Raw genomic sequence first — 13,015 nt, 5'->3', positions numbered from 1 at the left:
TAAAAATTAGAATTAAGCAAATGGAAGCCAATGACTTCATGAAATATCAAGAAATAATAAAACATAATCAAAAGAATAAGAAAAAAAACAGAAGAAAATATGAAATATCTCAGTGAAAATAACAACTGACCTGGAAAATACCAGGAGAGACAATTTAAGAATTATTGGACCATTTGAAAGTCATGACCAGAAAAAAAAAAAGCCTAGACATCATATTACAAGAAATTATCCATGAAAACTGCCCTGATATTTTTGAGTAAGAGGGTAAAATAGAGAAAGAATCCAGATATCACCTCCTGCAATAAATCCCCAAATGACAACTCCAGGAATATTATAGCTAAGTTCAAGAGCTCCGAGGCCAAAGGAAATATACTGCAAGCAGTCAGAATGAAACAATTCAGGTATCATGGAGCACCAGTCAAGCAATCAGGATTACACAGGATCTAGCAGCTTCCACATTGAAATACCAAATCTTCTGACTTGGAATATGATATTCTGGAAGGCAAGGGAACTAGGTTTACAACTGAGAATCACCTACCCATCAAAACTGAATATATTCTTTAAGGGCAAAGTATGGTCATTTAATAATAAAGAAGATATAAAAGCATTCCTGAAGAAAAGGCCAGACTTAAACAGAAAATTTGATGTCCAAATACAAAATTAAAGAAAAACATGAAAAGGGATTCTTTTTGTGGTAGCAAAGAAGTGGAAATTGAAAGAATGCTCATCAGTTGGGGAATGGCTGGACAAGTTGTGGTGCATGATTTTGATGGAATATTATTGTGCTATTAAAAGTAATAAGGTAGGTGGTTTCAGAAAAATATGACAAGACCTATATGACCTATACAAAGTAAAGTCAGAAGAGCCAGGATAATGATTGTTGTAATGTTGTGATGAACTATGAAAGACTTGGCTACTAAGATCAATGCAGTCAATACAATCCACAATAGTTTCAAAGGAGTAATGATAAAAACTTGCTATTCCTGGAGAGAGAACTGATGAACTCTGAATGCAAACTGAAATATAATTTTCTCATTTTATTTTTCTTGCTTTAAAAAAGTCTGGCTACGTTTTTTTACTTCCACGATTGAACAGACTGGCTTTCTGGGCTGGCGCTTAGCAAGGAGCAGCCAGTATGGAGGAGACCATGCTGGGATGAAAGCTTAAAATTACTAAGGTTAAAATCTCTCTTTTTTATTAATAAAGACTTATACTCTGGCTAGATCTCTTTTTATTTGTTACAGATGCTCCAGTAAATTGGACCTCCCAGGAAAGACAGCTTGAAAGGTTAGAGACAAGGATATAGAGTTGCTGCCTCACAAATTCTCCATAAAACACAATTTAAATCTACCAGGTAAATATAACAAATGATAGAGACCAAAAGTATTTAAAAATATAAACTCCAAGATTGTGTTTATACTGTTTCTATTTTCCATTGCCTCTGTCATGACACAATAACAATGACAACATTGGGAAGAGCAGTAACAACAATGATGAGAAAGGTAACAACGACAATAATGATGACAACAATAGCAACAGTGATGACATAATAACAATGATGACAAGGATAATGATGATAATAATGACAGGAATAACAACAATGATGACAACGACAACAACATCAACACTGATAACAATTAAAAACAAAAAACTGATTAATATAGAACTGTTTGTATAACTGATTTCATATTGCTTGCCTTCTCAGTGGTTGGGAGAGGGGTGGGAAGGAAGGAATTTAGAATTTGAAATGTAAAAAAGAAAAGAATGTTAAAAATTAAATTTTCTTAAAGGTGGGATTTTAGTTGGGATTTAAAGGATAAATAAAGAGATAAGGAAGGAGACAGGAGAATCAATGGTAGAAAGCCAGAGAAAATGCTTGGAGCTAAAAGATGAAGTGTCTTGTTCTTGGAACATCCAATACCCAAGGACTGTCTTACTTTTGAATTTTGCATCTCTGCTGCTTAATAAGCACTTAATACTTTTTCATTAGAAAAAAATATATATTCAGATTTAATGCTGGTTATCTTCAACATCTAATTTTTTAGGTATGAAAAATAGCAAATATTCTTAATGTCAAAAACACAAACTATAATAAATAAAATAGGATTTTTAAAAAATCAGTCATTTACTAATACCAGAAGAGTTGTGAATTAATCCAACCATTCTAAATGGCAATTTCGAATCTGCCCTTTGATCCAGCCATACCACTGCTCAGTTTGTAGCCCAAAAAGATAACAGGGAAAAAATATGTGTACAAAAATATTTATAGCTGTGCTCTTTGTAGTGGCAAAAAATTGGAAAATGAGGGGGTATAAATTGTGGTATCTGATAGTGATGGAATATTCTTGTCCTGAAAGGAATAATGAACTGTAGGAATTCCATGTGAACTGGAATGACCTCCAGGAATTGATGCAGAGTGAAAGGAGCAGAACCAGGAAAACATTGTACACAGAGACTGATACACTGATACACATGGTACAATAGAATGTAATGGACTTCTCTACTAGCTGCAATGCAATGACTCAAGACAATCTTGAGGGAATAATGAGGAAGAACATTATTTACATCCAGAGAAAGAACTGTGAGAATAGAAATGCAGAATAAAAACATATGATCGATCATGTAGTTTGAGGGGGATAAGTTTAGGGTTTTGATGTTAAAGAATCACTCTACGGCAAATATGAATAACATGGAAATGAGTTTTGAATAATGATACATGTGTAACTCAGTGGAAATGCCTGTCAGCTCTTGGAGTGGGGAGAGATAGGTAGAGGGCAGGGAATCCTGAATCATGTAACCATGGAAAAATATTCTAAATAAATAAAAAAAATAAAAAAAATTAAATATCAGTCATTTCATCAGTATAGAGAATTCCTGGTAAGGAAATTCTTCCATTATAGTACATTTGCAACTATTTTGCAACTTACAGACTGTCACTTAAATAGCATTAAGTAATAGCCTACTATGGGGCAGCTAAGTGGTTCAGTTCCTAGAGAGGCCTAGAGAAGGGAGATCCTGTGTTCAAATATGGTCTCAGACAATTCCTAGGTATGTGACTCTCAGCAAGTCACTTACCCCCAACTGCCCAGCCCTTACTGCTCTTTTGTCTTAGAACTGATAGGAGAGTTGATTCCAAGAAGATAAGATTTAAAAAACAAAGTTCCCTTGGGCACTGCAGGGTTAAAGATACTCTGAAGTCCGCTTTCTTTCTATTATGCCATAGGTGCCTCTGTTTTTCTTTCTATATATAAAAACATTGCTTATATATATATATATATGTTTATATATATATATAATTTTTATTTTTCTATGTTCTCTCTCTCTGAAATAATAATTCCTACATATTATATATATATATATATATATATGTGTGTGTACCTGCGCACACACGCACACACACACACACCCCTGACATGCAGCTAAGTGTCACTGGGCTTGCAGTCAGGAAGACCTACATTCAAGTTTGACCTCAGACACTTATTAGTTGTGTGACTCTGGGCAAGTCACTTACCCTCACTCTTCTTCAATTTCCTCAGTTATAAAATTGCTATAATAATAGCACTTACCTCTCAGGGTAACTGGGAGGATAAATGAAATAATATTTGTAAAGTGGTTAGCGCAGTGCATGGCATATAGTAGGCACTTCATACATCCTTATTTCCTTCCTTTCTTTCTTCCTCCCTCTCCCCATCCCTCCTTTTCCGTAATTATCTTCCAAACTAGCTCCCTTTTTTTGATGTTCCTATTTTTGTCAATATTATTCTATCATTCACAAGGGCTTAAAAACACAGAATAGGCCGTTCTCACTGTTCTTTGAACAAATGATGCTTTTTTCCAAGTACCTTGGTATCTAACTATTTTGGTTAAAAATATGATAATACTTGTTCATAATGCTTTGCTTAAAATGTACTTCCCTCTCTATGCAAATCATACCTATCCTTAAAGGCCCAGTTCTCTACAAAACTTTCTCAAACTATTCTAGCCTATGTTGATCTATTTTATGAATACCCTAGATTTTACTTATTATCACTTGTTTGGACACAATATAATGGAAATAATTTACATATTTACATTATAATAATTTACATTATTATCTGAATGTTTCATGCATGATTATTTTATTAAGAACTGTCTTTTTTTTTTTTAACTCCCCCATTGCTAACCTATTGCTAGGCATATAGCTGGAACCATGAATGAAACAAAGAATGAATTAAAATTTTAATCAAAAGTCTCAGGGAATTAGGCATTATGGTTAATGGTACTTTCTCATTAACTGAGGTTTTACAAGAGAATCAATTTTATTTCACTTACTATTAACATACATCAGTCCATTTTCCTGGCTTGGACAGTACAATATGCTGAGGAAAGCATTTCTTTGATGAGACAAGATCTTACATTGCCTCAGGATCAGTATTCTGAATATCAGTAATGATTATAATAACACAGATGTAGATAGAAAACATAGGAAATTGGATTCAATTCTAATTCAGAGATGTATTCTAGAAGTTGTTTTGTATGTTCTTTTTTAAAAATAAATCTCTCATGCCATATTCTCATTTCCCTTTTTCATGCCATATTCTCATTTCCCTTTTTCAGATAAAGAAAAATGTAGTATAATATTCTGGGCAAATGAGGATTCTGATTTACTTAATTGCATTTAGTTTTAGTTTTATTACATGTATAAATTGGCTAACAACAATTCTGTAATATGAATAAAAGGCATTCTTTAGCTTTCAAAATTCTAGGATGTTATATATTAGTAACACTTTATAAAAGCAACTATAAAATTATGCCTCTCATTTTTAGATTTATTTGTTACACATATATGCACACACATGCATATACAGCTATAAATCAAGGCCCAAGAGAACTTCAGTAATGGGATAACAAATCATAATTTTATGTTTCTCTAATCATGTACCCTTAATGAATGGTAGAAAAATAAATTATTTCTACAGAAAATACCTATAATATTTGTATACTGTCAAATGGATATTGATGGGACCCAGAAGTCCTGAAATTGCCATCTTCTTATAGTAGTATCAAAGCTACTTCTAACATTCCACTCAAATCTTTGAATTTCTTGACCATGTATATACAAAACAAAATGGAGAGCTTCCTGAAGGGAGGTAGAGTGGTATGGAAACTTGATCCAAATAGTGAAGGCAAACAAATAAAACTAAAAACCTCAATAAAACTAACTCTCAAAAAAAGTTATCTCAAATTCTTCAATATCCCAGTGAGATTGCCTATATTAATTCAACTCTCTTTTTCTTTTTATCTAGCTACCTACTCTGAACAAATGAGAATCCTGAAAAAAACTTTAATGTTTCAAGTTGCAAATGAAATTTTAAAGTGTCCTTTTACCAAAGTTTTGGTGTGGATATTGTTCCACATTATCATTCTGGAGAAATGATGTCCGATTCTTCTCAGTACTTTAGTACTTATGCCTTGATTTCACAAAGTAACTAAATATTATCTAGTAATACATAAACAATTTTTTAAACCATACCTGTGTACTGAAATGACAGAGGTAAAAAGTCTAGGATTCCCAGGAACCACATTTGTAAATATAAACTCAAAACGAGTATTGTTACATTTTGTTAGTATATAAAGAGCTTCAGTCTGGCCCCGTAACTTCTGTAAAGACAAATTGTTAATACTTCTTAGTAGTTTATATTTCATAGGCAATTATTAGTTAATAGTGAAAACTAGGTTAAAATGCAAAAGCTAATTTCTAAAATATGTTGTATGTTTATTTTTTAGGGATAAAGACTAGACATTGGTAAGGTCTCCTGGACAAAGAAGTTCCTTCCCTGAATGTAAGCTGGCATTTTCTCTGTAATTTATGATTTAAAAGAGTTGTTTACAGCACAAAGAGGTTAAGTGACGTGTCCAGGGTCACAAAGACAGGATATATTTAAGGCAAGGTATTGAACCCAAGTATTCCTGGCCTTGAGAACAGCTCTCCATCTATTTTCCATGCTGCCTCAACATTTTTTAATAAATTAAAAAGACTTTTAATTGGTTTTTAATTATCTCTTACATTTTAACAACTTTAATAAGTTTTATATTTTTTTATACTCACAGAGTTAGCAGTTCTTGTTGTAATATTGATTATACAGTTGTAGCCAACAGCTAAAAATTTTAAAATATATAAATGTTTTGGTAAATTAATCAGAGAACACACATTACAAGAAACTACACTTTCAAACACCAATTGTACAATGGAATAAAGTTTTTTTTTAAGGCTTATAAATTATTGCATGTATACTTTCTTCTAAAAGGAACACAAGTTATCATGACTACTTACTACTACATAACTATGGGAAATAACAACTTCCTTATTTGTAGTTAATGGAAATGGGTTATCATTTATAACATTTATGTCAAAGGTGAGTATCAAAAAAAATCACAAAACAAAGAGGAATCACACTGGCAAGGGTTTAATGTCTTTAAAAATCCTCCCCAAATCTCCCTTCCTGAAGCCTTAATCCCCTATTATTTCTAGAAAAAGTGATTTGTCTGAAGAAAAATCAAACAATGCAGAACATTTATGTTTGGATTATGATGCAAGCTTTAATTACTATATAGAATTCTTGATATTTTAAAAATAAGATTTTTCATGGCATATATTGTTAGATATAATAAACAACTATGAAATATAGTAATTTACAGATTTGGTATCTCTAAATTAACTTAAATACATACTTACAAAGATTGACTCTGGGTAATGCCAAAGAGTGCCATATAATTCTCAAATTTGTCACTAATAATCTACCTGAAATAAAAAGGGTTAAAATTTTTAGTTGGCCTAAAGATTTTAATTTGTAATACATCTTTAAGATGAGAAATATATAATTTCTCAGTCTATTAATCAGTAACAAATTCACATTTATAGAGTATGTTATGGTTACAAAGTGTTTATTATCTCATATGATTCATAGTACTATTGTGAAGTAAGTAGAACAATTATTCCCATTATACAGATGAAGAAACTGAGATTCACAGAGGTTAAGTGCTCACAGTCAAGACTCAAAGTGGGTCTTCCAAATACACTACCCATTCATTTCTTCACTCAACTAGTTATGGATATGTGCTTTTCTGTGTTCAAGGCATAGTGTTATATCATGTTAGTGACTTTGACATGAAGATCAAAGGAGACTAATGGGTTGTTACATGAGTAGGGGAGGAAAGTGTCATGAGAACTGAGAGGGAAATAGTATCTTCTAAGAGACAGTGGTCAATAGTGTTAAAGGCTACAAGAAGGATGAGAGATGAGAGAATTAGATTTGCCATTAGATTTGGCAGCTAAGAGATTGTTGGTAACCTTGGAGAGAGAAGTTTCAGCTGACTGATGAAGTGTGAAACAAAACTGCAGAGGATTTAGAAGAGAGTGAAAAAAGGAAAGTAGAAGCATTGGGTGAAGATAGTTTTTAAAAAAATTTTTTAAAAATTCTTTCTATGAAATGTTTTAGAACGATCAAATGTAATAGATTTTGCTACTAATAAAAATACAATGATCAAGGACAATCCTGTGGAATTTTTGAAAAAGAATGCTAGTCACACCTAGAGAAAGAAGTATGGGAGTAGAAACATAAAAGAAAAACTAATGATTTATCACTTGGTTATATGGGTATATGATTTGGGGTTGTGGTTTTTAAAAGATTACTCTATTACAAATATGAATACTATGGAAACAGGTTTTGAGTACTAATACATGTATAAATCAGTGAAATTGTCAGCTCTAGGAGAGGGGAAGGAAAAGGGGAAGGAGAGAACATAAATCATGTAACCATGGAAAAATATTCCAAAAAAATTAATAAATATAAATATAAAATAAAATTATTACCTTCCATCTTGGAATCAATACTGTGTATTGGTTCCAAGGCAGAAGAGTGGTAAGGGCTAGGCTCTGGGGATAAAGTGACTTGTCCAGAGTCACACAGCTAGGAAGTTGTATGAGGCCAAATTTGAACCTAGGTCCTCCTGTTTCTGGGCCTGGCTTTTTATCCAACACCTAGCTGACCTCTGAAGATGGCTTTTTAAAGGTATTTGACCGTCTCTTCATCAGAAGCTAAAGTAAAGGAGGAGCTAGTGTGGGAAAATGTAAGAGGTACATGAGATGAAGAGAAGGGGAGAAAAAGGAGCTTGCATTGAATGGTTCCTACTTTTTAGTTAAATATGAGGTGAGGCCCTTGGATTGGGGATAGGAGAATAGGTGCTGGTAGGAGACTTAAAGAGAGAAGAGAAGGTATGAAATAACTGCTGTGGTCAGCAGAGTAGAGAATCAATTAGGGAGGAGTACAAGGACTGCCTTGCTGCCATGAAGGACAAGCTGAGATTAGAGAATGTAAATTCATAGACCACACAATTCTGTGACTTTCTCCAATTCTGTTCAGCAGCACAAGTAGAAGCAAAGGAAGGAGATAGTGGTGATAAGATGGGGTTGGGCTATGGCCATATGACAAGAGAATAAGAATTCAAGAGTAGAAGAAGGCAGTGTGGCATTGAACTGGTTCACCAAGAGAAGGGAGGACAATGCAGACAGAGTAACAATAAAAGGGATTTCTGAACATAGTGAGAATGAAGACTAGGTTCAGGAATAGAAAGGCACAGGTTGAAATGAAATGATAAAAGATATCAGATAACAGAATTTCAGTAATCCTGACCATGGAAATGGAACAAACTGTTGGTGATGACAAGGTCAAGGGTTGAGAATCTTTGTAGGTAGTTGATGTACAGTGAAAGAATGGGTTATAGGAACTGAATAGATCAAAGAATTGAGAAGTTTTCAAGATATATGTTGAAGTTCCCTAGTATGAGAAGGCAAGAACTGGGCTTGAAGGCAAAACTATGAGGTAGGCCCTGAAATCATTAAGAAATGAAGGATATTGGTATTAATGGTCACTATGATATGGATTGCATTAGAAATTTTAATAGAATAAACTACAAAGGAGGAAAGATTGTTAAGCAATGGCTATAGAGGGAGGGCCTGGAAGTAGTAGCAGTGGAGAGTAAGAAGCAATTTGATTACCCCACTGGAACCATTAAATTGGAAGTATAAGAGAAGGTATAAAGGTACAACCAGTATTGAAAAAGGAGGGACAGGAATTTAGTGTCACGGGCACAGGAGGGTGGAGAGGTCTCAGTGAATACTAGCAGATGGAAGGAGGTGTATTGAGGAAGAATGAAAGGAAATTTATAGAATGGGAATTCTAGAGGACATAGAGAAAGGAGCAGTAAGATCTGGAGTGGAATCTTTTGAGTTTAGAGTTGAGGTGGATGGAAATGAACAGCAAGTATTGGGGAGTGATACCCTTTTTAGGGATATTCCTCATATTATATTACTTAACATAAATAAATTTGATCCTGTCCCCAAAATACCTAGTGGGATGTACTCCTTGTGACATGTTTAATAAATGTTTATGGACAGAAAAAATGTTAAATTACTCAGTAAGATCATTGAATACAAAGTCTAGAAGTCATATGGCAGAGCTTTTTCTTAGACTAAAAGAGAACAATGAATTATTCATGTGGAAATTTATGCTCAATACCCTTATGCAAAAACTATCTAAAATTATTACTGTATATCTCCTATATAGATAGATATTACCATATAATTAAATAGATAAAAACTATTGTAGAGATTATTTCCTATATAGATAAAATAGATTATTATTACTGGTGATATTAGATACAGTAAAGATAATTAGTATAGATTACCATATATGTATTATTTGTATAGATAAGTAGACATTATTACTATATAGTTATATATATTATTATATAGATATACTGTGTAATTTACTCTCAAAGTTACCTGAAAACCAGAGAACATTTACAGGAAATGTATATAGACATCATAGAAAAGTGAACTTAAACAGTGAAATAAGTTAAACATAAATAATAATATTGTTTTATATTGCTTTAATCTTGATATTTAGCTCAGATAATCAAACAAGTAAACATCAAGGATAAGTTAATGCTAGTAAATGTACCCACCTCTATCCCCATTGTTTCCTTTGGTGTCTTCTATTGAATCTAAACAATCAATAAGGACTTCTCCAGGTCTTGTTTTCATTTGTCTAAAAGAAATTTAAAGCCCTTAAATTTCTAGCAACAATGGAAATATATTACAAGCTTTAACCTAAAAATAATACAATCTTTGGCAATACTTTAATTTATTGAACTAGCATATACTGACTACTAACTGTACAAAGTCCACAATAAAGTAATGACATAAATCTTTATCCTTCAGGAATTTAGAATTTAGTTAAGAAGACAAGATATATACATGAAGTGATAATGCAAGGCACTACATAATTATAACTTAAAATGGTTCAATGTCAGCTTAGCAGGATTTCACTAGTGTAACACCTCAGTGATCTCTGGTTGATTCTATGATATTTAACATTGGTATCTGAGGACAATCAGAAAGATACTTTGAGTTCATGTCATGTAAGGATTGTTTGAAAAAAAAAAACAACCCAGGTATGTTTGGCTTGGAGAAGAGAAGATACAAGGGACACATAACAGCTGCATTCAAATATTTGAAAGGCTGTGATAGAGAGGAAGGACTGGACTATTTTGGGTACCAGAAGATGGACCCATGGGAAAGGGGTGCAAGTTTCAAAGGTCCTTTTAGGCTTGATATCAAAAAAACTTCCTAACAATTAGAGTTGCTCAAAAGGGCAGTGGGCTGCTTCAGGAAGAATTAGATTTCGACTTCATTGGAGTTTTTTGAAGATAGACTGGTATTTATCAAGTGTTTATAGTGGGTATTCTTTTCAGTTGTGGGCTGGACTACGTTGTTCCTGAGATCCCTTCCCACTCTCAGATCCTCTGTGATTCTCTAAAAATGAGTGATAAAAACAGCAAATGTAGGAATTTAGGAAAGCAAGAGATCAGCTTGAAGACTAAAAACACCACAAAGAGGAAGAAGGACATTAGTTGGACCTTGAAAAATTGGTAGAATTTGAGGAATTGGAAGGATACAATAAGGGAGTGGAACAAGACTGAAGCTAGGAGTTAGGAATGAGCAAGACATGGCAGAGAGGGACAGATAGATAGTTCAGTAGACAGAGAGCCAGGCTTAGGGATGGAAGGTCCTGAGTTCAAATCTAGCCTTAGATACCTCCTATCTGTGTGACCTTAGGGAAGTCACTTAACTTCCATGACCAGCTCTTACTGCTCTTCTGCCTTGGAACCAATATACAATATTGATTCTAAGTTTGTTTTTTGTTTGTTTGTTTGTTTGTTTTTTAAGGTATGCTCTGGGGAGTAGGGGTAAATAGCTTGGCTGGAACAGAGGTTTCAGACTGGGGAGTACCAAGAGGTAAAGTTGGATAGGTTAAGGGATATTAAACTATGGAGAAACATAAGTCCCAGGCTATAGAATATAAATTTTATCCTACTGACAACAGTCAATGGAGAATTTTTAACAAGGTGATAACTTTTTTTCAGATCAGTGTAGAGGGGTTGAAATGCAGTGAGAAGGAAGCAGGTGGTTGTAGTAGTCCAGCAGTGATTTAAACCTGAGTAGGGATTTTTGTGTTTTCTTTCTAGGTTTTAGTGACACTATACTCTTCTGGTTTTCCTCCTGTTTGACCTATATCCATCTCCTTTAGTAGATCTTCACTCAGGTCATGCTCATTAATTGTGGGCATCCCCCAAGACTGTCTATGGCTCTCTATTTTTCTTCCTTTATTCTAGTTTCCTCAGTAAACTCATCAGCTTCCATGGCTTCAGTTATCATCTCTATGCAGGTGATTTTCAAATCTATTTATCCAATCCTAACCTCTTTCCTAATCTCCCGACTTCCTTTTTCAGCCATTTATCGGCATCTAAAACTGGATGTATACTAAAGAAATCTTAAACCCTACATGTCCAAAGCTGAACTTATCTTTCCCCCACAACCCCTCCTCTTTTTCCTAAATTTCCTATTACCGTAGAGGGCAACTACTATCTTTCTGGTCACCCAGGTTTCAAACTAGGTGTCTTCCTTGAATCCTCATTCTCTCATCAATATCTATCGTCCCATATCCAACTTATTGCCAAGGATTCTCTCCCTCCTTATCCCTCCAAATCCCACTATGTACAAGAAGTCTTTCCTAATCCCTCTTAATTCTAATACCTTCCCTCTGCCGAGTATCTCCAGTTTATCCTGTATACAGCTTGTTTGTGCATAGTTTGCATGCATGTTTCTCGTACTAGAATGAGCTCTTAAAGGGGAGAGATTGCTTTTTACCTTAGGATCTCGCAGTGCTTGGCACACAGTAATCACTTACTATATATCTGTTGACTGCCAGACTGATGTGGCTAATTTGGCCCAGATGTTTCTACTATAGAAAAGTTTAGGGAGAAGAGATTCGAATTGCAACTGCGGAAGCCCAGAGGCTGCTGACATTTACTGCCCCGGGGATGGTCACTAGGCGCCAGCCTCAGTTCAGGTAACCCCGCAGCATCTAGGGCAGTTCTGGCCACTTCAGGGTATGAAGGCTATTGGGCTGGTCTCAACCCTTGGATGTGCCCAGTTCCTCGGTCCCCTCCCCCACCCAGGCAGTCCGGGATCCTGCCACTACCCTCGGGGGCCCCAAAAGGGTAGTTATGCCCCCCTGCCAGCCGTGGGAAACCAAGCCCCTGGTCTTCAGCTACTCACTGAGAGGAGACGTCGAACCGGACGTCTCGGTCCTCCCAAAGTGCGTCTAGCACGGACATGGCAGCTTAGAACTTGGGCTGGATTCTCGTGGCCGCTTCCTTTCGGCTCCAAGGCAACGGAACTTCTCTGTCACGGGTGCTACGGCAAGCGCCGGGAGCCAAGCTTCTTGAGAGATTGCGCCTGCTCCTTTCCTAATCCTCCCTCCTTCCCGGCACCAGGCTGTGAATTGCTCTCTCTTCTCGTGCCTGCGACTGGGTTTGGAGATTGCATCCCGAAGGCTCTTTGCTAATCCAAACCTAGGTACTTCTGCAACACTGCATCGCCTGGCCAGCTACTATTTACCTTAAATCACTT

General features: G+C 35.1%; 1 protein-coding gene across 1 annotated transcript in view; it reads right to left on the bottom strand.

Annotated features, from left to right (window-relative positions):
- BBS5 (Bardet-Biedl syndrome 5) overlaps positions 1-12,808 on the bottom strand; it is a 30,058-nt gene extending 17,250 nt beyond the window's left edge. Inside the window, exons 1-5 of the mRNA XM_001367579.5 lie at positions 12,662-12,808; positions 10,006-10,088; positions 6,716-6,781; positions 6,089-6,138; positions 5,513-5,640 (exon numbers count right to left, since the gene is read on the bottom strand). Of these exons, the coding sequence (XP_001367616.1) occupies positions 5,513-5,640; positions 6,089-6,138; positions 6,716-6,781; positions 10,006-10,088; positions 12,662-12,720 (386 nt within the window). The 5' untranslated portion in view covers positions 12,721-12,808. The remainder of the gene's footprint in view (positions 1-5,512; positions 5,641-6,088; positions 6,139-6,715; positions 6,782-10,005; positions 10,089-12,661) is intronic.
- Between the last annotated feature and the right edge of the window lie 207 nt (positions 12,809-13,015).

The sequence above is a fragment of the Monodelphis domestica genome, chromosome 4, assembly GCF_027887165.1.
Source record: "Monodelphis domestica isolate mMonDom1 chromosome 4, mMonDom1.pri, whole genome shotgun sequence".
Taxonomy (NCBI): domain Eukaryota; kingdom Metazoa; phylum Chordata; class Mammalia; order Didelphimorphia; family Didelphidae; genus Monodelphis; species Monodelphis domestica.
Note: the sequence above shows the minus strand (reverse complement) of the source record. Positions and strands in the feature narration are given on the sequence as shown.